Here is a 21,243-nt window from a genome sequence, read left to right as displayed (position 1 = left end):
GGTGACAGATCCTGCTGTGAGTGCAGGGGACCGGACTCAATGACCTCTGACAGTCCCTTCCAGTTCTATGAGATAGGTATATCTCCATGACACTGAATATAGAAATTGCAGCTGGACTCAAGCCTGACTGTAGTAATATTCTAACAGTAGGACTGGCTCACTTCCCTAGTACTTGAGAGATCCAGGGTCTAGTTCTCTGCTCCACCACAGATCTAGTGTGTGACCGGGGTAAGTTCCTTATTCCATCTGTGCCTGAGTTCCCTGCCTGCAAAATGGGGATGATTTGACGGGTGTTGCGAAGATGAATGCATTAAAGATTGTGAAGAGCTTTGAGATCTACTGATGAGAAGTATGTAAGAGCAGTCATGAATTCAACTGAAACTAAGCAAAGGAGAAAAACTTACTGCAAAAAGATTTTTTTTAACCTCTGGGCTCATTATCTAGCAAACATTCTGTTCAGTCAGATACTAGCTGTGCCGCAAGCCGGCCTGTTCTGGTTCATGTCAGTCCACCATGCAAATTCAAAACACAAAAGGAAAACTTGCATTTTGGGAAGATGTTGAGCAGCCTGGGAAAGGACGGTTCTCATGAATTTTCTGTTTCTTTTGCCCCTCAACTACTGGTTATAGATAGGTCTGTGTCTCAGCCTCTATGAATGCTTAATTTTTACAACACACTTCTTCTGAGGTAGTCTGTAGTATCACTTCCATCTCAGAGGTGAGTAAACTGAGGTATAGAGAAGACAAAGGACGAATGCAAGAGCACAGTTTGAGTGGCTGAGCTACAAAGAAAGGTCCAGAGTCTTGACTCCCACTCCCTATTCTTACTACTAGATCACATTCCCAAATCAGAGTAATAATGGCCACACTTATGCTGTTTGTCATTTTTCTTATCTCCTGGCTGCAATACCAAATTGTGTCATTTTCCAACAGATTTTTGATTAATCAGCTCTTATTACAAACTTTACGTTCCCATTATTCATATTTGTCAGAAGTGAATAGAAATGACCTTTCATGTTTTATTTTGTTGTACTAATTGCACATTTCTGTCTGATTGCATGTGGTGCATGTTGGTTCTCATAAAAATAACTCTTCATTTCCTAAATATCTTTAGAAAGCAAAAAGGCTTCAGGAAAAATCTATACAAGCTTCCAGATCAAAGTCAAGACCACAAAATGCAACACTCCACTCAACTGAAATTAAAGGCCTAAATACAACAGTAAGTAAAGTTTCCAGGCATTTAGCTTAACTCACAATAATTAAACTAATGGAAATAAAATAGTACAGTTTAGGCTCAAGAATTAGTTTTTGTTTGGTTGTTTTTTTTAATATATATTAAGCTCCCTGACAGTTCCCAAACCGAGTTGAGCTCAGTCTATTCAATCTTCTATCCACTCCCCTCTTTTCCAAAGTTGCTTTAAGAATGTCCTCAATGACCACAAGTATGTGAAATTAAAGCACTGCACCTTTTTAGCAGATAGATGTCCATTGTGAGTGAACATGTTTTGTTGCCTTTGATGCTTCAGAAAAGGGTTTTTATCACAAAGGCCTTTTTCATCCATGTAGCTGTTACTCCTTGAGCCTGCAGATACCATGAAAGAGTTCTGAAAGCATTCTTGATGGATGTTACATCCAGTCTTTTAGGTAGCTGTCTGCACAGAGCCGTAAGCACCACTTCAATCACTATCACACATCCACAGGCATCAAGAAAGCGAAATTGGTCAGAGAAGGTCTCTGTGATCGAATGGTACTATAAAGAAATTCAGGAATGTAGATCCTATCAGTTATGGGTTTATCTTTTAAGTGAGTGTGCCAGTCAGGGTCCAGATACCCCAAGGGGGGAACAAGGGTTTTGAACCACAAAAAATAAGCACTTGAATCAACTGATTGTATGCAATGTTGTTGTGCATAAAAACATGCCAGGTAAGATCTTTTATGAATGGTTGCAATGTTCTGAACTTGGCAATCACTAAGATGTGTGTACAAGCTGTGGTTATGAATCTGTGTATGAAAATATATACAATAATATGTTCATGTCCAGTATTAAAATTTCAAGTATGCTAGAGGAAAGAAATGGCAGTCAGTTTTTTACACAAAACTAACTTCAAGTATCTGTCCATTGTCCAATTAGAAAAAAGGCTTTGGGAAATGGGAAAACACTGAAACAACTTGAAACTAAAAAGCAAACCCCAGGCTTGAAGAACAAAGGGCTAGTATACACTGCTTTATGAGTGCATCTGCACCAACTGGCTACTTTGAAGTAGCCAGTACAACGTTGAAATAACAGGCATCGCATCTATACATGCCGTGTGCTATTTTGACATTGAAATCAACGTTAGGCGGCGAGACGTCGAAATCACTATTCCCATCTGAAGATGGGAATAGAGCCCTACTTCAACGTTCAACGTCGAAGTAGGGTGTGTGTAGACGATCCATGTCCCGCTACTTCAAAATAGCGGGGTCCTCCATGGCGGCCATCAGCTGAGGGGTTGAGAGACGCTCTGTCCAGCCCTTGTGGGGCTCTGTGGTCGCCGCATGCAGCAGCCCTTAGCCCAGGGCTTCTGGCTGCTGCTGCTGCTGCAGCTGGGGGTCCATGCTGTGTGCACAGGGTCTGCAACCGGTTGTCGGCTCTGTGGATCTCATGCTGTGCAGGCCGAGTGTGTCTGGGAGGGGCCCTTTAAAGGAGCAGCTTGGGACTTTGCTGGCCCCTTATTTCGACGGGGAGCGCTTGTGTGTGTAGACGCTCTGTATTTCCTTTTGGGGTGGCTCCTTTCGACGTTCTCCGTCACTACTTCAAAGTTGAACGGCGATGGCAGCAGCCCTGGAGGATGTGTAGACGATACGTGTCGAAGTAGCCTATTTCGATGTTCTTACATCGAAATAGGCTACTTCGACGTAGTGTGCTAGTGTAGACATAGCCTATATGTTGATGTAACTTATGTTTCTCAGGGATGTTAATAAGCCACCCCCGACAGCGGCCCAAGTTACTCTGACCTGAGTGCCGGTGTGGAAAGCACTATCTCAGCAGAAGAGTTACTCCTGCCTACACAGCTACTGCCTCTTGCAGAGGTTGTTTTGTTATACTGACAGGAGAGCTCTTTGCAGTCAGCTTAGGGCCTTTTCACCAGACACATTACGACAGCTCAGGTGCATCAGTAGGGTCATTGCCACTGCCATGGATCTCCAGAATTTTGCTCCCCGCTCCCCTGCCTGAGCAATACTGACGGGACTATCTCAACTGGCCCTTCATGCACTGATCCCCCAAAACCAACCCCCTATGGGATGAAGGGGGCCAGCCCCCGAACTGTCAGTCGGGGCTTCCCCTCCACCCCAACCCCCACCGTCTGAGCAACACTGCTTGTGGAAATTTGGTGAGCCCCATCCCCACTGTTGGACAACTCTGTGTAGCGTACTGTAGTGGGAAACCAAAAATCTTTTTTCTAACCTTTGCTGTGATTCTCTTTCTTCAAGCTTTGGAAATTCCTTAAGACAGGGAAAAGTGGCTGGAGGGCTGGCTGAGAAGACACAGGCACCTGCTGCTTTAGTAAATTCTTTGATATTTCAGTTATAAAAGCAAGAGATTTCAGTTAATTTGGTGATCTTTGTTGATGTTTTCTTTTCAGTCTTTGTTTCTTTTGGCAGATTTCTTATCAAATGGCCCCCTTAAGAAAAAGAAAAGTGGCTGGAGGGCCCATTGAGAAGATACAAACACCTGCTGCTTTTTGTAAAATCTTTGATGTTTCAGTTACAAAAAGCAATTCAGTTATAGAAGCCGGAGATGTCACTTAATTTGTTGATCTTTGTTGATGCCCTACTTTTCCTTCTTTCCTTCTGGAAAAATGGCTGTTTGTTTTCCACGGGAGGGGAACGAGGGCAGATGTGGGACAATGACATGATATACTCACAACCAGTTGCAGGGCTCTTTTTTTTTTCCCATCCTACACAAGCAAAAATACACAGAATGCTACGGAGCTGAGGGAACCATGGGATAGGTTCCCACAGTGCACTGCTGCAACAATAGATATTTGGTGATTGAGTGTGGCAGCAATAAGTCGACTTTGTGGAGAATTTGTGGAGAGGCAAGGATACTTACATTTATAAAACCCAGCGTTACAAAATCGATTTTAATACATTCAAATTTAGCTCATAATGTAGATATAGCTGAGAGAAAGGGAAAAAATGCAAATCCTTAAAAGTTTGAAATGAAGGACATCCAGACACTCAGGGTTAGCATGTAGGTATGTTGTGGTCCATGAAAAGCTAGATTCTGTCTGTGGCAGGGCATATGCTGAGAAACTGTTCAGAGGCCATAGGTAGCTTATTTTAGAAAATGGAATTTAGCTAATATGGAAATGTAAAGCCTGAAATTACATCTTTATTTTCAGTTTAGCTTGCATGTGTTTGCTTTTCCTTACTATTTCATCTTTGCATTTATGCTTTTCTAGTAAATAAACCATTTCTTTATTTTTACCCCACCCCAGCAGATGTATGTTGTGCAAACTGTGTGGAGCGTGTGAGTCACAATGAACTAATGATCGAATCACAGAAGATTAGGGTTGGAAGAGACCTCAGGAGGTCATCTACTCCAGCCCTCTGCTCAAAGCAGGGTCAACCCCAACTAAATCATCCCAGCTAGGGATTTGTCAAACCTGGCCTTAAAAACTTCTAAGGCTGGAGATTCCACCAACTCCCTAGACAACCCCTTCCAATGTTTCACCTCCCTCCTAGTGAAGTAGTTTTCCCTAATATCCAACTTAGACCTCCCCCACTTCAACTTGAGACCACTGCTTCTTGTTCTGTGATCTACCACTACTGTGAATAGCCTGATTCCATCCTCTTTGGAACCCTGCTTCAAGTAGTTTCAGGTGGATATCAAATACCTTCTCATTCTTCTCTTCTTAAGACTCAGTAAGCCCACTTCCCTCAGCCTCTCGTTAAGTCCTGTGCCTCAGCCCCCTAATCATTTTCATTGCCCTTCACTGGACTCTCTCCAGTTTGTTCACATCCTTTCTGTAGAGGGGGGCCTAAAACTGGTATTAGGTTGATGAGCTATAACTGCATATTATTAAGATACCACAGGTTACAGGTCATGCAGTGACAAAACTCATAATATTGTATGCATCCAGTTGATTTGTTTACTAAGTTTTTGGAGTTCAGGTCCCCTGTTATCCCCTTGTGGTATCTGTACTTTGATTATCACTGAAGAGATAATGAAATATTTGAAGAGCTACAGACTTTGTGGCATCTGTCACTGGGAAGACCTAAGCAACTCTTCATGACTTCAGAAGAGACTTCCTTTCCAATTATCCATTCCTTCATGGTTGTCCCATCTGATGTGGCTGAAGATAAAGTCTTTGGAAAAAGAAGGTTCAAATTTAATCCAAGTCTGTTCCCTTTTCTTTATTACCTTATGTGAGTGTATGTACAGTTATATTTTCATCAGAAAACTTCAGAGCTTACTGGGAGCATAACGGAGTCTCTGTATCCTCAACTCTTGACAGTCCAGGAAAACACTTGCTATCTAACATTTTGAAACTGAGCGGAAAAGAAGAAAATAGCCATTCCAATCATGAAAGCAGTTCAGGGCTTCTAGGTTCTGCTTGTAATCATGTGGGAACCTGTTGAGCAGACAAGATGTAGCAGGTCATTTCATTTGAATATTTTGGACAAGTTGCCCCTGAATTGTAGCTTCAGCATCTGTAGCAGACAGAAAATCAGGGAGAGATGAGTCCATGCTGTACAACGGTTATAAATAAGTTTATTAACAGCACATCATTCATCAAATACTCTACTGGAGAATTACAAATTTCACACATTGCTGGCAATTTGTATCCCGTATTTGTGGAAGAAATTTTTGCCCTTGCACGCAGATCCCCTCCACTAGAATGTCCTCCAGGGCTGAGAAGATTAGAATCTAGATTGGGTTGTTGTAGAAGACCGGTGAGTAACCAAATGTAGTCTCAGAGCTCCATATGTTCTTGGTTTGTTTGGTAGAGACTACACAGTTAGACTCTCCCATTCATACCTGAGAATTCTGGGCTTTTCTCCTGAGGTATCCAAATTGAAATAGAGGCATCCAAGGTTTTAACCTGCTCAGGTGTAAAGATAGATAATATAAAGGAAAAAACACTGGGGGGTCTCTTGATCTTCTGCATATCACCTCTAGAAGCCAATCTGTGTCAAATTCTTGTCTTTGTCTGTGTCAAATTCCCCCCCGCCCCGCCCCACCCCTCCCCGCCCCAGGAATCCCTCACAAGCCATTAACTGTCTTCATTTGTCTAATTGTTGTGGAGACAATAGATGAGAGCAGTTAGAAGACTATCAGGGCAAGAGGTTTTAATTATTTCCTCATTATTAAGGCACAATCAAGCCTGGTGGAGAGAGCTTTCGGAGTGATATGATGCCATAACATATCTAGCTAGGGATTCTGGGAATCAGTTACAGAATTATCTTGAACTCTAACAAGGGAAATGCTGTTCTCATCCTCTTCTACAAATCAGCCTAAAGAAGCCATCTGACCAGTACATTACAATCCACATATCTATTTGTTCACTAAAATACTTGAAGTTTCTTTGCTTACAAGTTTAAGATCCTACATAAGGGCTGAGCAGCATAGTGCATAAACATACCAGACAAGAAGCTGTTCAACCTACTTTACTGATGGAGTAATTTTTACATTGTTTAAAGAGTGTTTTGAGAGGAGCTGGGAAACATTCATTGCATCACCAGCTTCCAGGTAGCATTTTGAAAAGACAAGGCCTGTGATTTAACTTTCATTGTAAAGACTAATATAAATGTCAAGCCATTTGTTTTGTTTTCTAGATTGCATCTGGTCGCTTGGTAACTGTAGAAAGTACACCTTCTGAATTAACTGGAGGGCCTTTGGCTGACACAGACCTTGCACTTAGAAAGCTCTCGGTTCGTGGAGGAGCCTTACAAAAGATCAAAGGAATTAAAGTGTTGACCCCATACAAGAAAAATTCAGTATCTGTAAAGTAAACGTTATCCTGTACTTTGTGCTTTGTATTTTTTTAGTTAATATAATTCCAAATACTATTTGTAAGATATAATCTATTTATATTTCTTTGATTAAATATATAGAAGATCTTGTGAGATTAATAATTATAGATGAAAATATATTTTTACTTTACAAACAAAAATGTAACCACCTGGAAGACAAGAATAAAGAATCCCCATGCAGCATGTGTTTCATAGGTCCATTGATTCTGATTATTATTGAGCCATATTTGCTTGCCTCAATACTCAATCCAAATAGTTGCATACCTGTGCCCCAGGAACAGTAAAGTAGACACTCCATCTGTGGCCATTAAGGAACCCCTTCCTTGAGGATGTCGGACATAACATTAAATTCTTGGCCCATACATCAGGGCTACCTAGATAGTTTTCCTTTTTCCCCATTACCCTTGTGAGTGTACCACCAGTCCATTTAGCCTCTTTTCCAGAGCTGCTCAGCCCTGGCATTAGGGTTTCAGAAATCAGTTGTCAGTTTCCCCATGTAGAACCTACCAACTCTCAGGCAAGTGAAGATACTCTGACTATCCTGTTCTCCCTTGTTCCACAGGGTTCCACTCATCTTGGTCCATCAGTTCCTTCTCTGACTATTGCCCAAACTCTTTCTTGACAGAGAAGCATGCCAGTCTGACCCCAGCCTCTGTGGAGAAAAATCCCGAGCCCTGCTGGTCCCCCTCCATGAGCAACAGTCCCTTTTGCTGAGATAACTTCAGCAAAGATCAGTGTGTGCGTCCTACCCCCTTACAGGTCTGCCACCTGTGCCCCTGATTGACCTTGCAATTTGTAGCCATCCCAACACTTCGACATAAATTACTTCAGCTGTGTATAGAATCTGTCTTCTCCACCCTCGATCAAAAAGGTCTCAGAAGAAACACAACATTCACGTCTACAGTAGCCCACGTCTACAGTAGCCCAGAACTTCAAAATAGCCATGCAAATGGCCATTTCAAAGTTTACTAATGAAGCACTGAAATACATATTCTGCGCCTCATTAGAATGCCGGAAGCCGCAGCACTTCAAAATTGGCATGGCTTGTCCAGATGGGGCTCCTTTTTGAAAGGACCCAGGCAACTTTGAAATCTCCTTATTCCTATCTGCTGTTAGGAATAAGGGGATTTTGAAGTTGCCGGGGTCCTTTCAAAAAGGAGCCCCGTCTGGACAAGCCACGCGGCCTTGAGCTGAGTCAATTTCGAAGTGCTGTGGCTGCCAGCATTCTAATGAGGCACTGAATATATATTCAACGCTTCATTAGTAAACTTCGAAATGGCCATTTGCATGGCCATTTCGAAGTTTTGGGCTAGTGTAGATGTAGCCTCACTGTGTAAAGGACTACAGAAAAATTTTAAAAAGCCTGTGTTAATTCTCTAGAATTTAGCCACAAACTAGACACTCCTGTAACTCCCAGGAAGTGGGATTTTTGAGTGTGTATTTCTTCACAATCCAATGATGCGAATTTTTATGGTGCTATAGACAAAAATGAAGATAGGAATTTGTTGAAGTATGCTACTATCTGTATAAAGAAGATTTCAAAGGAAATAATGACATAAAATCACAGACCAACATTATTAATTATAATTAATTCTCTAAGGCCACATTTACACCAGAAGGCTCTGTCGACAGAAGTTACTGTCAGAAGGGACTTCCCAGCAAAACTTCTGTTGACAGATTGTGTCTACACACAGAAGCAGATCGAAAGAGCAGTAAAGGGACTTAGAAGTACCCCGGGCACTTCCAAGTACCAGTAGGTGAGCCGCAGCTATACATGAGCCGGCGCTTTGAAGTTTAACACTTTGGAGTTGCCGCAGGGGGGAGTTTGCTTAATGAAGTGCTGCATATGCACTGCAGCACTTCATTAATAAACTCCCAACACCCTACTTACCATGCTCCCTTCGAAGTAGGGAGCTAGTGTAGACGAGCCCTCTGTGTTTTTTCCAGCAAAAGCTGCTCATGTAGATGTGGTCTAAGAGCTCTCCACCTTCCAGTGAAGTCAGTCAGTTTCTGCTGTGGAGGGGCAGTAAGCATGGGCCCAAACTGTTACTTTGTAAGGCAGCCATCTATAATTTTAGTGAGGGAGATATCAGTTAAACTATGTCCCTTTCCAACACTTGTGGAACTGCTGGCTGTTGCTGTTTAATCTACGTCTAGCTAGTTTAGTTTAAAAGGTTTTTTTTTCCCAAATTCCCCCTGCAGAAAATTTAGCCACAAAGCATGATTTTGCTTTCTGTATAGAAGACTGACAAATATGTCAATCATTGTTAGTTTGTGGGATTTATAAAGGAATTGAGTGTAAGCAGCTCTGAAACCCTGACATACTGTCACTGAGAAGTTAACAGAGACTACATGTATCAGGGTAGTCAATTAGCAGACCACAGGACAGACTGATGCTTTTGAACAGACCAGAGGCTGCAACTGAAATAGCAAGAAGAGCCATTTTTTTCAAATTCAGTTACAAAAGCAATCCTTCAAGAGCTGCAATGCACATGAATACCAGACCATCTTTAATAAATAACATCACAATGGTTTGTACCAGTTAGAAAGTTGTTACCCCCAGCTCCAGGCTTTACCCACCTAAGCCCCCAAATCCACCCCCTATCCCGAAGCTTTACACCCTCTTCCTGCAAGCTCGCCCCTCATCTGCAGGATTAACCCCCCACCCAAATCCCAACTCCCCCCTCCACCCCCATGCTTAACCCCCCGAACCTGACCTCCCTCCCCCACCCCCAGGCTTGATACCCTGAACCCAACCTCCCTCCCCCACCCCCAGGCTTAACCCCTCTGAGCCTCAACTTCCCCCCACCCCAAGGTTTAACTCACCTCAGCGCGTACACTTCTGCAGCGGCCGCAGCCTCCCCGCTCTCTCTCCTCTGCCTTCTTGGCACGGTTGTGCAGTTCTGGCAGAGGCAGGCTTAGCCACTCTCTCCCCACCCCCCTCCACCAGCTTAGACTCCCCACCACAGAGCAGCTCCCTGCCAGCTGATTTTCACTTCCAGGCTCCCTGCCACAGCTGACTGCTGAGTGGATCCGGCTGTAGCTGCTTAAACAACAACAACTAAATTCGGTTGGTTCAACAGTGGGCAACTGAATTTAGGATTTTTGTTTGTGGCAGCAGCCTCTGGAGCTGCAAGAGGAGTCAGCGGTGGCAGCTCTTGGAGCCGCAAATGGCTCCTTAAACAGCCACATGCAGCTCTGGAGCTGCAGGTTGCCAACCCCAGTAAAAGACTGTGAAGTGTATTTACTTATAAGTAATTATTATTATTATTATTTTATAATTGTGATGTGAAAAGTGATTGTCTGGAGTCTGGGCCTTTACTATTCCTCACTCAAGAAAAGTAGACCTTTATAATAAATTGTTGACTATCCCTCAGGTACATGGTATTAATTTAACAGTGGTCTTACATTTTCAATAGACAAGCTACTTAACATCTCGCATGTCACTAAATACTTTGTTCACTAAATTCATATTACTGTAATTTCATGACTCTCCATACATGATGCAGACTGTATGATGCAGAATGGCATGATGTGTGAATAGAAATCAAACTGCCAGGCTAGCAGAAAAAGCATGATCCATTTTTCTTTTTAAAATAAATAGTTTCCCAGAAGGATTAAGGTTGTGGCATTTCAAATGGATTATTTGCATATGGCACTCTTTACTCTTAGTAGCTGGGCACCTGCCAATTTTTCAGAACCATTCATATTTAAGATACATGTACGGTGCTCAAGGCCTATTGGGCAAAAGTTATGCTAGTGCACATAGCCATCTCGCTGATGTATTTTGTCTAATGAAAAAACAACATGAGAAGCTTGTGACCTGCTGCATACCTACCAATTTCAATTTTCCATTGTGCCTCTATTGCAAATTTGCCACTGTATTGCTACTTAGGAGTTATCTAATTATTAGCTGCTCTCTCTGCCTATGTCTACACTAGAGCAATCTGTCAATGGAAGTTTTTATCAGCAGATATCTTCCAGCAAAAACTTCTGTCGACAGATCACGACCAAATTACCAAGTAGATCGCAAGTGCAATCTGCTGTGTCGACAGAATGGCCGGGTGGTCTGGCCACTCTCTTGACAAAATGACCAACCAGAAGTACAGCAAACAGGGCTGCCCGGTGTCCCAGAATCCCTGTCTCTTGACAGAAGGCCCCCTGGAATGTCCAAACCGCCTCTCTGTCAACAGAGATCTGTGGAGAGAGGCGCTCCGCTGCATGGGGGACCGGCAGACCACTGTTGACAGAAGCCCGCGTTCTGTCGATTTACTGTCAACAGAATGCCTTGGGAATGTGGACGCTCCGTGGGTTTGTTGACAAAACTCTCCAGCGTAAATTGGGTGATTGTGTGTATCTGTTGCTCTTGTGTAATATTTGTGTTCCCAGGAGTTTGGCCAGCAGCGCCATGAGGCAGCTCGCTCAGCGCTACTTGCTGTAGTCCTGTGTTCCCTCCCTTCCTCCTGTCCACAGGACTGTCCCTAGGCAGCCCTGAGGCAGTCCCTCCACACATGCCCCAAGCGCGGGGTTCGGGGGAATGCCCCTCCCACCAAAAGGGCTTGTCCAGCCCTGCTCCTCCCCCTTCCTGCCTCTGCTCCACCCTCTTATCCAACGCCCCCTCCCCTGAGTGACACAAGCTGGGGGATTATGAGAGTCCTGGCATGGGGCGGCAGCAGGAATCCCCACACACACACTCACCACAGCTAGCTGGCTCCACCCCACCACCCTCTGCCACCTGTTGGGCTTCACTTCACTGAGGAGAAGTGAAGCAGAGGGCTCTGAGGTCAGGGCCGGGGCATCCTGCTGCCGTGGTGTAGCTGAGTGCAGCGGGCTGGGAGAGGGTGGCAAAGCAGGACGGAGCGGAGCAGGCTGCCGGGTCACTCCAGATCTCACTGCTGTGGTGAGTGGGCATGTGGGGGTGACCTCTGCTACCTCCTGTACCAGATCCCCACATAAGCCCCAGACCCCACCCATAAGACAGTTGAGGCGGCTGCTATGGGCCCCCCCACTGCCTTGTGCCCAGAGCAGCCACCATGAACCGTCCTATCCAAACCCCTCCCTGCCCCACATAGTCTCCTTGATACTGCATAAACTCCTGACCTAGGAAGTGTTGCTTTTCCAATCAGTGAAGCCCTGCTGGAGCTGGCAAAAACCCTGGCAGACCCCTACCTTTCTCCTCAGCTAAGGCCAAGTGACCAACAGGTGATAAAATTCTTGATAGATTTCAGTTTTCTTTTTACTCACCCAGTTCTCAGTTCTTTGGTGACCATGGCAGCCAATGAATGATCTTGTCAATACCATCCATTCCCAAAGATGAGGGATTCAAGAGACTGGATTTGTACAGCTGAAAGGCTTCTTCCACCACTGTTCCTTTAAAAGAAGTGTGGCTAACAGGCTTTTTGTCTAGACAGATTTGTATTATCTCCATTTTCGCAATCTGCTGTCAAGTTGCCAGAGGATTATAAGAAACTGTTTCTGGCTCTTAATTTCAGAGTGTCACGTTGTGGCCCAAACGTCCCTTCAAGCAGCTATTGACTCAGTTGATACCTTCAGCGGCCACTGCAGTTCCCATGAAGTGCTATTCCTGGCTGCACTCCTGGGCCCCAGCCAATGGGCTCCACAGCCATTCTGCCTCTTTTCCAGAGCAGCCACCGTCCCACAGCTCCCCTTGGTCAAAGTCAGTCCTGCTGCTGCTGGAACAGGGCCCCACAGCCAGCAGCAGGAGAGGGACCAGTACTGGGAATGCTCAGTGAGAGATTTGGTCATGACCAACCAGAACAAGTGCCGGAGACTTTGCTCCCAAGGCTGGCCACACCCTGGGCTCCCTCATAGATATCTTCCTTGTCTCTTAGTTCAGTCATGTTCTATATGCGTTCCCCCAGTTCCCTCTAGGGGGTTGGGCGTGCACAACTGCTTGAAAAATGCCTCCGTTAGTAATGGATGGGTGCAGTGCCATGGTGGCACACATCTGAACAAGCACACATGACCTCAGTACTGGTGCACAAGACAACACTCACACCACTTGTGGATCAGAAGTCCTAGAAGGAACAGTGCCCTACACCCCACTGCCTACCTCCTGAACCTCTGCCCCACACACACATACCCCATTCCTCTGCCCTGAACTCCCTGCATTCCACCCAACACTTAACATTTCTTACGGGCACTGTTTTAGCACAGCATGCCCCCGGCAAAGGCAGGGGTGGGTTGGGATAGCACACGACCCATGAGAAATGTGTTACTTTCATTCCTGGTTAGGAACGAAAGATACAAAGGGTTGGAAGGAGGTTCCAAAGCCAGTGTTTCTCTAAGGGTGTGTCCACACTACAAGTTAACTTCGAAGTTAGGCACTGCTTCAAAGTAGCCACCAGAGAGTCTACACACATTTTCCCTTACTTCAACATTAACTTCAAAGTAGGGAGTCCAACTTCGAAGTCCTTACATCATTCTCGGGAATGGAGTAGTGCCGTACTTTGACGTTTAACTTCGAAGTAGGGTGTATGTAGATACTCAAGTTTGAAGTTGCTTACTTCAGAGTTAGCAACTTTGAAGTTCTTTTTGTAGTGTCGACACAGCCTAAGAGTATAAACATAAGCCCCATGATACTCGCTGATGAGATTCACGTTGGGAGATTCTGCTACCCTCAGAAATACTACAAAGTAAACAGGAGCTAAAACTACTTACCAGTTGGAAGAGAAGGGTAGTACAGGAAATACACAGCTGTAAAATGGCTGGCTGCTTAGGGCAAGGGTGTGTTGTTTCTGCACAGTAACCAGTAGCTGCTGAGGAATCAATGTTTATGTGTAACCTCCCTACCTGGGCCCTACCTGGTAATCTGACCCAGCCCATTGCAAAGGAAAGAGTCTCTCAGACTAGTGTGAAGTCGAGATAAGTGGAAGAATCAATGCTTCACCCAACGGGAATGTCATTCCCCAAAAGTGGAAAGTTGGAAAAGATCGGAAAGTTTTGAGTGTAATTAAGCAATGTTTGTTGTGTGACAGCAGGTTTGTTTCTTGGCAGAAGTGACAGATCCCAGCTCTGCAGCTCTTACATGGAAGCACTCCTAGCTGAAAGAGCAAAGAGCCAGCCCAGGGGAAGGGGGAGGAGAGGGCAGAGTGAAGTAGTGTTTCAATCAGAGTGGCTGGGGGGAGGCCGTGGGGGAGAGCCTCAGAGAAGCAGCAGAGCCAGAGATACATAAGCAAAGTGTCCTACGTTCCTCACATTCCAGTGTGCTGCAGTGGCTGGGTTCTTGGGTGGGAACTGCTGCCCCCTCTGCCCTACCCAAATGACACCCCTGCTCATCAGTTACTGAGGTGGCCTTGGAAAGTTAACCCTTCCCTGAAATGTGACTTCATTTCTGAAGTTATGCTATGGGTCAAGTTTGCAGCTATCAGCATTCTGGCTCAGGGCAAAACTCAGGGGAAATCAGCAGGTTGCTGCATTTGCATGTATTACCACCGTGCCACAACTTCCAGGACAGCCTTGGAGGACTACGTACAAATTCACTCATCAATATAGACACAAAGGACTCCATAACCACTTCCCTCGCCCCTGCTCCAACCTATGTGCACTTCTGGACTGCATACAACCCTCTAGCCATATTTTGGACAAATTATTTAATCACCCATGGACTACGCTTTATCTTATATGGATCACATTTGCACATGGACTACATTGCAACCTGCCCCTTTCCCTGCTCCCAGACTTTAAACTGCTTCCAGATGCCCTCTTATGTTGTTGTTAGTACAGAGCAGCATACTAACAAAGAAGGTAATATAAGCTTATTTTTAACACACCAGCATACCTTAGTACAAATGCGTGGGTTTCTAATAACACTTCATTTGAAATAAATGTTTCACAGTTCGCATTTCCCAGTATCCATTGAATTCTAAGTAGTGGATGAAGCAATGACTGTTCTCTGCAGCTTGTTGTAACTTTTGTATTGGTTCATAACTTGGAAATCCCTCCCCTATGCCTATATTAGTAATCATTGAGCCAGAAACTTACCCAGCTCCTGGGTGAGCGCTGTCTCTTCTGTTACTGCTGCTGCCACTGTGGTAGGCTGCACCTGGATGGGGGACCTCCTTCAGGTAAGAACCCAGGATCTGCTGTAACTGCTGTGAAGGTAAAGCTTTCATGGGGACTTGCTCCTGCACCCAGCCAGGGGATGGTTGGATAGTACTGATGGAATCTCACAGCCTGAATCCAAGCTGCATCCATACTGCAAAACAATGGAGTTTTTGCCCCAGACGCAGGGAGACCTCGGCTCAAACCCACTCATCCTGCAAGAACTGGGGGGCCAGGCCTATGCCTGAGTCAGATAGAACTGGAGGAAATGTGGTTGAACTCAAGCCTGAGTCTGACTCTGGGCTTAGACTGCAGTATAGACATACCACTAGACCAGGGGTCTGCAACCTGCGGCTCTTTAAGGACTTCTTTGTGGCTCCCTATGCTATAACTGCAAAGTTAAAAAAAACATTATATTCTATAAATGGGGAGTGTCTAAAAGCCAAATGATGAACAACTCATTTAAATAGCAAACAATATGTGATCTCAAAACATTGGACAGCTCCCCATTTAATATGCGCAGTGTATTCTAGGGTATGATTCTGTAACTGGGTTTTGATCGGGTTGCTAATAAAGTCTTATTCACATGCATTGCGGCTCTTGAATTATTGATTTTTTTTACTGAATTAGAAAAAAATGGCTCTTCTTGCTATTTTGGTTGCCGACCCCTGAACTAGACCCTGAAATAGTATGTGATGGGTATAACAGGTCTCGCTGATGGAGGCTTTGTGATCCTACCACAGCCCGCCCCAAAAAGGGAGCAGTGAAGGTGAGTCCTCCAAGCAGCCTAGAGAGGCAGCAGGGTAGTCTGGGTCCAGCAGGCACATATAAAAAGGGTTAGAGAAGTTCAGTTGTTGCTTACAGCAAGAGAAGCAAGGAAGGTGCTCCTGACTGGTTGAAGGAGCAGCAGTACCAAAGACAGAGCAGTAGCAGGCAAGAATTTGGGTGTGTGTGGGATGGGAAGAAGGAGTACGAGTTTCTGGATGGCTGCTACCATGCCTTAAGCTGGATTTAATAACCCTTAAGTGAGGGTGAAGATGAAGGGGCCATGTGGGAAGTGTCCCAGGGAACAGTAGGAGCACCAGCTGCCCCAGGCTTAAAGAGAGGCAGCTGCTGACAGCTACTTTGCATAGGGTCCTTTGGTTGGGACCAGGAGTTGTGGGTGGGTTCAGGTCGCTCTATCCAGGCCTCCACACTGACCACAGACAGAGTGGCCTAGCTCCAGAGAGGAATTCAGTTCTCCCAGAGAAAAGGGGTGAAGACCCAGACAAAAGTCAGCATTTGTGGACTCTGATACACCCCTGGAAAGGGACGAATGTGTAATGATCTTGGGGGTACGTTAAACAGCAAACCAGTGAATGAGATGGGAATCACACTTGTATTAAAACAAACTAGAGAGTTTCTGTGCACTATGGTGTATGGCTGTGCATAGATACATTATGTTCTCAACCCCAGCTTCCAGGTCACAGCCCAGATTCCTATCTTCATAAGTCAGTCCCTGATAAGACCGTGTATCTAAGTTATAACCTTCCATAGACATAACTCTACATCTTCCTCCTTAAAAGAAAATCCATTAGAGAGTGAGAGAGAGAGAGAGACATAACTAACAATGGTCTACAAAATTCACTAGATGGGCTGAGAATTTAATATACATTTCTATAAACACAAGATGTCAAAACATTACCATCACAGCACTTTGGAGTGAGATTTTACCATTCATGTTTCTCAAATACAACTTCTCCTGGCAAGTTAACAAATCTGACTCTTTCAGGACATTTAATCTCCTGCTATGATCTTCTCAAGATCAGTCTTTCGTTAGGATCCACGTTTTTCTCTTGTTTTCTGACACTTTCTCCTTTAAAAAAAGCAAGCAGTCCCTTAAAGACTAACAGTTCTATTAACTAAGTAATGAGATTTCATTTATGTAATAAACAAAATCGTTAGTCTTAAGGTGCTACAGGACTGCTTGCTTTGTCTTGCAAAGATACAGACTAACACAGCTACCCCTCTGAGACGTTCTCTTTTGTCTATGATGATAAATGATCAGTTGGTTGAAAACAGCAAAAGTCTTATAGTCTGTCAATATTTAGGAACTTTCTGGGTTTACTCTTAGATCCCTTTGATTACACTGAAATGTGTCATCCTGTTCTGTCTGGACTACATAAAACCTTCGATGCAGCTGTTCTTCATTGGTACCCTGTTGGCCCCAAGTAGCAGAAGGTGTCATTCCTCCGGTTCACCCCATCTCCAAGGTTAAGAGATGGGAGATCACTGGCCCTTTTGTCAAAATAATATTTCTAATTCAACTTCTGATTTTTAATTTCATTTTCCATATGTTTTTATTGTTCTGAGATTTCAGCAAATCATCAGTAATTGGCAAATAAGATCTGATCCTCCTTCACATTAGCACCTGAGCTGGAGAAAACCGGTTCTGTAAAAGTATATTTCAGCAAACCAATAGAGTGTCATACAAATCATTCCCGCCTCCCCCCCACCCATCCAAATCATTTCCATCCAGTTCTTTGCTGTGCAAATAGACCTTTGCAGAAGTCCATGTAATTGACGATAATTTTCATGTGATGTTTGGCAATGAAAATCCCAATCTATAGCACATCGCCTAAAATCTGCACTGGAAAATTCTGACCCACTATTGCTAAACACTTCCCTTGGAATTCCATGTCTGGAGAAGATGCCTTTCATGCTGGCTATCACTGATCTACTGTTAGTACTGTGCAGTGGGCAAATTTCTGGATACAATGAATAATCCTTTAATTTCTAGGTAAAGAAGTGAGTGCTGACCTTGTCATACATCCTTATGGAACTGGAAGAAGGCTTAGTGGCTCTGCCTGGTGCCATAGCTTGTATTTCAAGCACGAAGAGAAGTTTCCTACCGCATTAGTTTGTTGTCATGATTGATCCATGGCTAATACAGCACCTCTCATGCTTACCCATTTGTACTTCTCAATTCCTAAATGCTTCTCATGGATCTTCTGTAGCATTTCTTCTTGGGAGCACACTGGAATGACTATCTATCACAGTAAATTCATGTCTACAATTCTAAGAGTCTCTTGTACTTGGATAGCAGACCATGCTTTAATTGACACTCCCTTAAGAATCCCCATGGGCTTATCCTCCATTACCCCTCATGCTTGTTGCAGTTCCTGGTAGCTACAGGAATTGACTTGCACAATCAGACCTATGTAGGCTAGAACAGCGGTTGGCAACCTGCAGCTCCGGAGCTGCAGGCGGCTCTTTAAGGAGCCATTGGCAGCTCCAGAGGCTGCCACTGCTTAAACAAAAAACTAAATTCCATTGCCCACTGTTCAACCAACTGAATTTGGGCTTTTTGTTGTTTAACTGGCAGCGGCCTCCGCAGCCACTGAGCAGTCAGCCACGGCAAGGGGGCCCTGAAGAGAAAGCCAGCAGGGCAGGGAGCTGCCTGCACTGCATGTGGGGGAAGTCTAAGCCTGCAGGAGAGCTGGGGGGAGGGGCAGCTGAGCCTGCCCCTGCTGGAGTCATGCAGCTGCACTCAGGAGGAGGCGGGGGAGCAGCGGGTGTTGGGATGGTGGCCATGGAGGATCACTGGCAGTGTGCAGAGCTCATCAGCAGGCAAGTTAATCCTGGGGATTGTGTGGCAGGGTTGGCGCTGAGACCTGGGAATAAGGAGAGGGGTTTGGGGCTGAGAGAGGTTAAGCCTGGGGTGGGGTGGCAGGTTTGCAGGATGAGGTGGGTAAAGCTTGGGAATAAGGGCAGATTTGGGGGTTGAAGCAGTTCAAACCTGGAGATGGGGGTAACAACTTTCTAACTGTGCGTCCGCTGTTCTTAAAATAGGGTTGACAAAATGTATGGTTTGTTATTTGTTGAGGACTGTTCCAGAGTCACGTGCATTGCAGCTCTTGAAGTATCGATTTTGTAACCAAACTTGAAAAAATGGCTCTTCTCGCAATTTCGGTTGCAGACCCCTGGGCTAGAATATCTATCTCTAAAGACTCCTCCGGTTTCATAGTGGAAGTCACTGCTCTGGACAGTGCATCTGCAGTGAAGATGAATTTACCAGGCATGTTGGTCCCAAATCATGCTTTTGCAGCTTTATTGGTCTTTGACTCCTTAAATTACAGTAATTTAGCAGTTTGCTAAATAATGCTGATAAAGATCTGTGTCTCCTTCACCTTCTACTGTGTGGCTGTAAATTGTAAACTGATTGAACCACTCACAGCTAAACAGTTTCCCTATAAGCTTTTCTTAATCTGTACATACGTGGTTTCTTCCTCAGTGATTTTTTTTTCCTTTTGGATGCATATATCATGGGTTGCCAGCCAATTTCATGCTTCTGTAAAATCTCTGCACCTAATCCAGACTTTGAAGCATCTTCTGATGTTTTAATAACCCTTCCTGGTGCACTGATCTGCAACATGACTATTGTATCAGTTGTTTTAAATTTTCCCATGATGCTTCCTGTTCTGTACCTCAACACCGTTCCCTTTCTATTCTCTAGGAATAAGATGCTGCTTTGATATGAATTTTTAAGATAACCATTCACAGGACCCTCTGGACATCTTTCTTTGACTGGAATCTTTTCAGCCACTGAAATTGTCCTCCTATCAAATTTTACACCTTTATTGGAAATAAAGTCCCCAACCAAAGTTAGTTCTGTAACCCCAAAAACATACTTCTTATTTAGTTTGAGGCTTGCAGCTCTAGTTGCCCATAGGACTTCCCAAAGTCCACAGTTATGGCCTTCTTTTGTTGAGCAAGGAAAAATCCCTGGCTGGCTCATGCCAGCTGACTCAGACTCACAGGGCTCTTGCTACAGGGCTGCTTTCGTTGCTCTGTAGGCTTCCTTGGTTGGGCTAGAGCCTGATCTCTGGGACTCTCCCACCTCACAGGGCTCTAGAGCCTGGGAAGCCAGTTCATGCACACAGAGAAAATGAAACCACATGTATTATGGCAAATGGATTGGGTCAGCCCTTGCGTATCACTTTGGAAGCAGTTCCAACTGAAGCACATGCAGGATTGTGGTCTGGCACACTGGCAAGAGCCTCTGGTGAATCTCACCGCTCGCTCGTTGTAAAGATCCTTTTCAAACATGCACTAAGAATCATCTGCCCCCCATCCTGCAACTTAAACATCTGGTAACTGTGTCCTATATGCTCGTGCTTTTGAGACTTAAGCCTCAAGACAAGGAATAGGCAACAGATATTAGAGCAGCTCTGAGAGTTTGTCCTTTTCAGGCGAGCAGAAGTTGACTTCAGACACTTTCAAGTTTTAAGACCTCAGAAAAACATAGTCTCCCCTGCACCCAGCATCTGGAGTGTGATCTTCTCCCAGCATCAGAAGGCCCAGCCTGACCTTGTAAGAAGAATGTCGATGTTAAGCCAGTGCTTGACAATTTGAGGAAGCCTTCTGGATATCTTCCCCTTCAGGAAGGAGAATCTTGTCAAATTCCTAGCCTGGTGAAATTGCACTAGTTTGCTTCTACCTGAGTACCTTTGGGGCACTGCTGATAGAAGTCAGAGCCTGCAGCAGTAAAGGCTGGCATGACATGGCCTTGCTGTCCTTATTACTTTGCTGCTGGTGGCAGCCCGGCTTTACAAGCTGGGTGCCTGGCCAGCTCTGAATGCAGTGCCCGTTCCAGCAGCTGTGGAGACATAAGGTGGCAATACAGTACTATGCTACCCTTACTTCTGCATAACATTTGACCTTTGCACTGGGAGGGGTGGCTACAGGGAGGCTATGGCAAATTTTGGAGAGGCTGTCGTCCCCAGAAGCCTCCCCCACTGCCTCTGCTGGAAAGGACTCAACTTTGACTTAACAGTCTGCCCAGAGTTGCACCCTTCCAGGACCAGACCAGAAAACAAGAGGTGACTGAGAATCAGAGTTAATTCCCAAGTTTCCCCTGCCTGGGGACAGATGTGGGGCAGGTTATTGTCCCCTCTTTGCCAGCCCTAATGTGCTGGCTGGTTTCTTGTAAGGGAGGCAAACACTTTCCATTCTCCACTCCATGACCATCGACTTGAGGCAGCTCTCCCATGTGGCCCAGGTGTAGGATGCGATGCACCCCTTACATGTCCACGTGGGTGCACAGGGCCCATGCTAATCCTATGCAAAATATGTAAATTACAAAATAGGTATATTACATGTGTACTGTATTGTGACTAAT

The 21,243-nt window shown here is 44.9% G+C and overlaps 1 protein-coding gene across 2 annotated transcripts in view; it reads left to right on the top strand.

Annotated features, from left to right (window-relative positions):
- CFAP69 (cilia and flagella associated protein 69) overlaps positions 1-7,203 on the top strand; it is a 61,197-nt gene extending 53,994 nt beyond the window's left edge. For both annotated transcript variants that reach the window (XM_074986256.1, XM_074986257.1), the window contains 2 exons: positions 1,114-1,218; positions 6,822-7,203. In XM_074986256.1, the coding sequence (XP_074842357.1) occupies positions 1,114-1,218; positions 6,822-6,998 (282 nt within the window). In that variant the 3' untranslated portion in view covers positions 6,999-7,203. The remainder of the gene's footprint in view (positions 1-1,113; positions 1,219-6,821) is intronic.
- Positions 7,204-21,243: the final 14,040 nt, after the last annotated feature.

Source organism: Carettochelys insculpta, chromosome 2, assembly GCF_033958435.1.
Source record: "Carettochelys insculpta isolate YL-2023 chromosome 2, ASM3395843v1, whole genome shotgun sequence".
In the NCBI taxonomy this organism is placed as follows: Eukaryota; Metazoa; Chordata; order Testudines; family Carettochelyidae; genus Carettochelys; species Carettochelys insculpta.
This window is presented reverse-complemented; position numbering and strand designations above follow the sequence as displayed.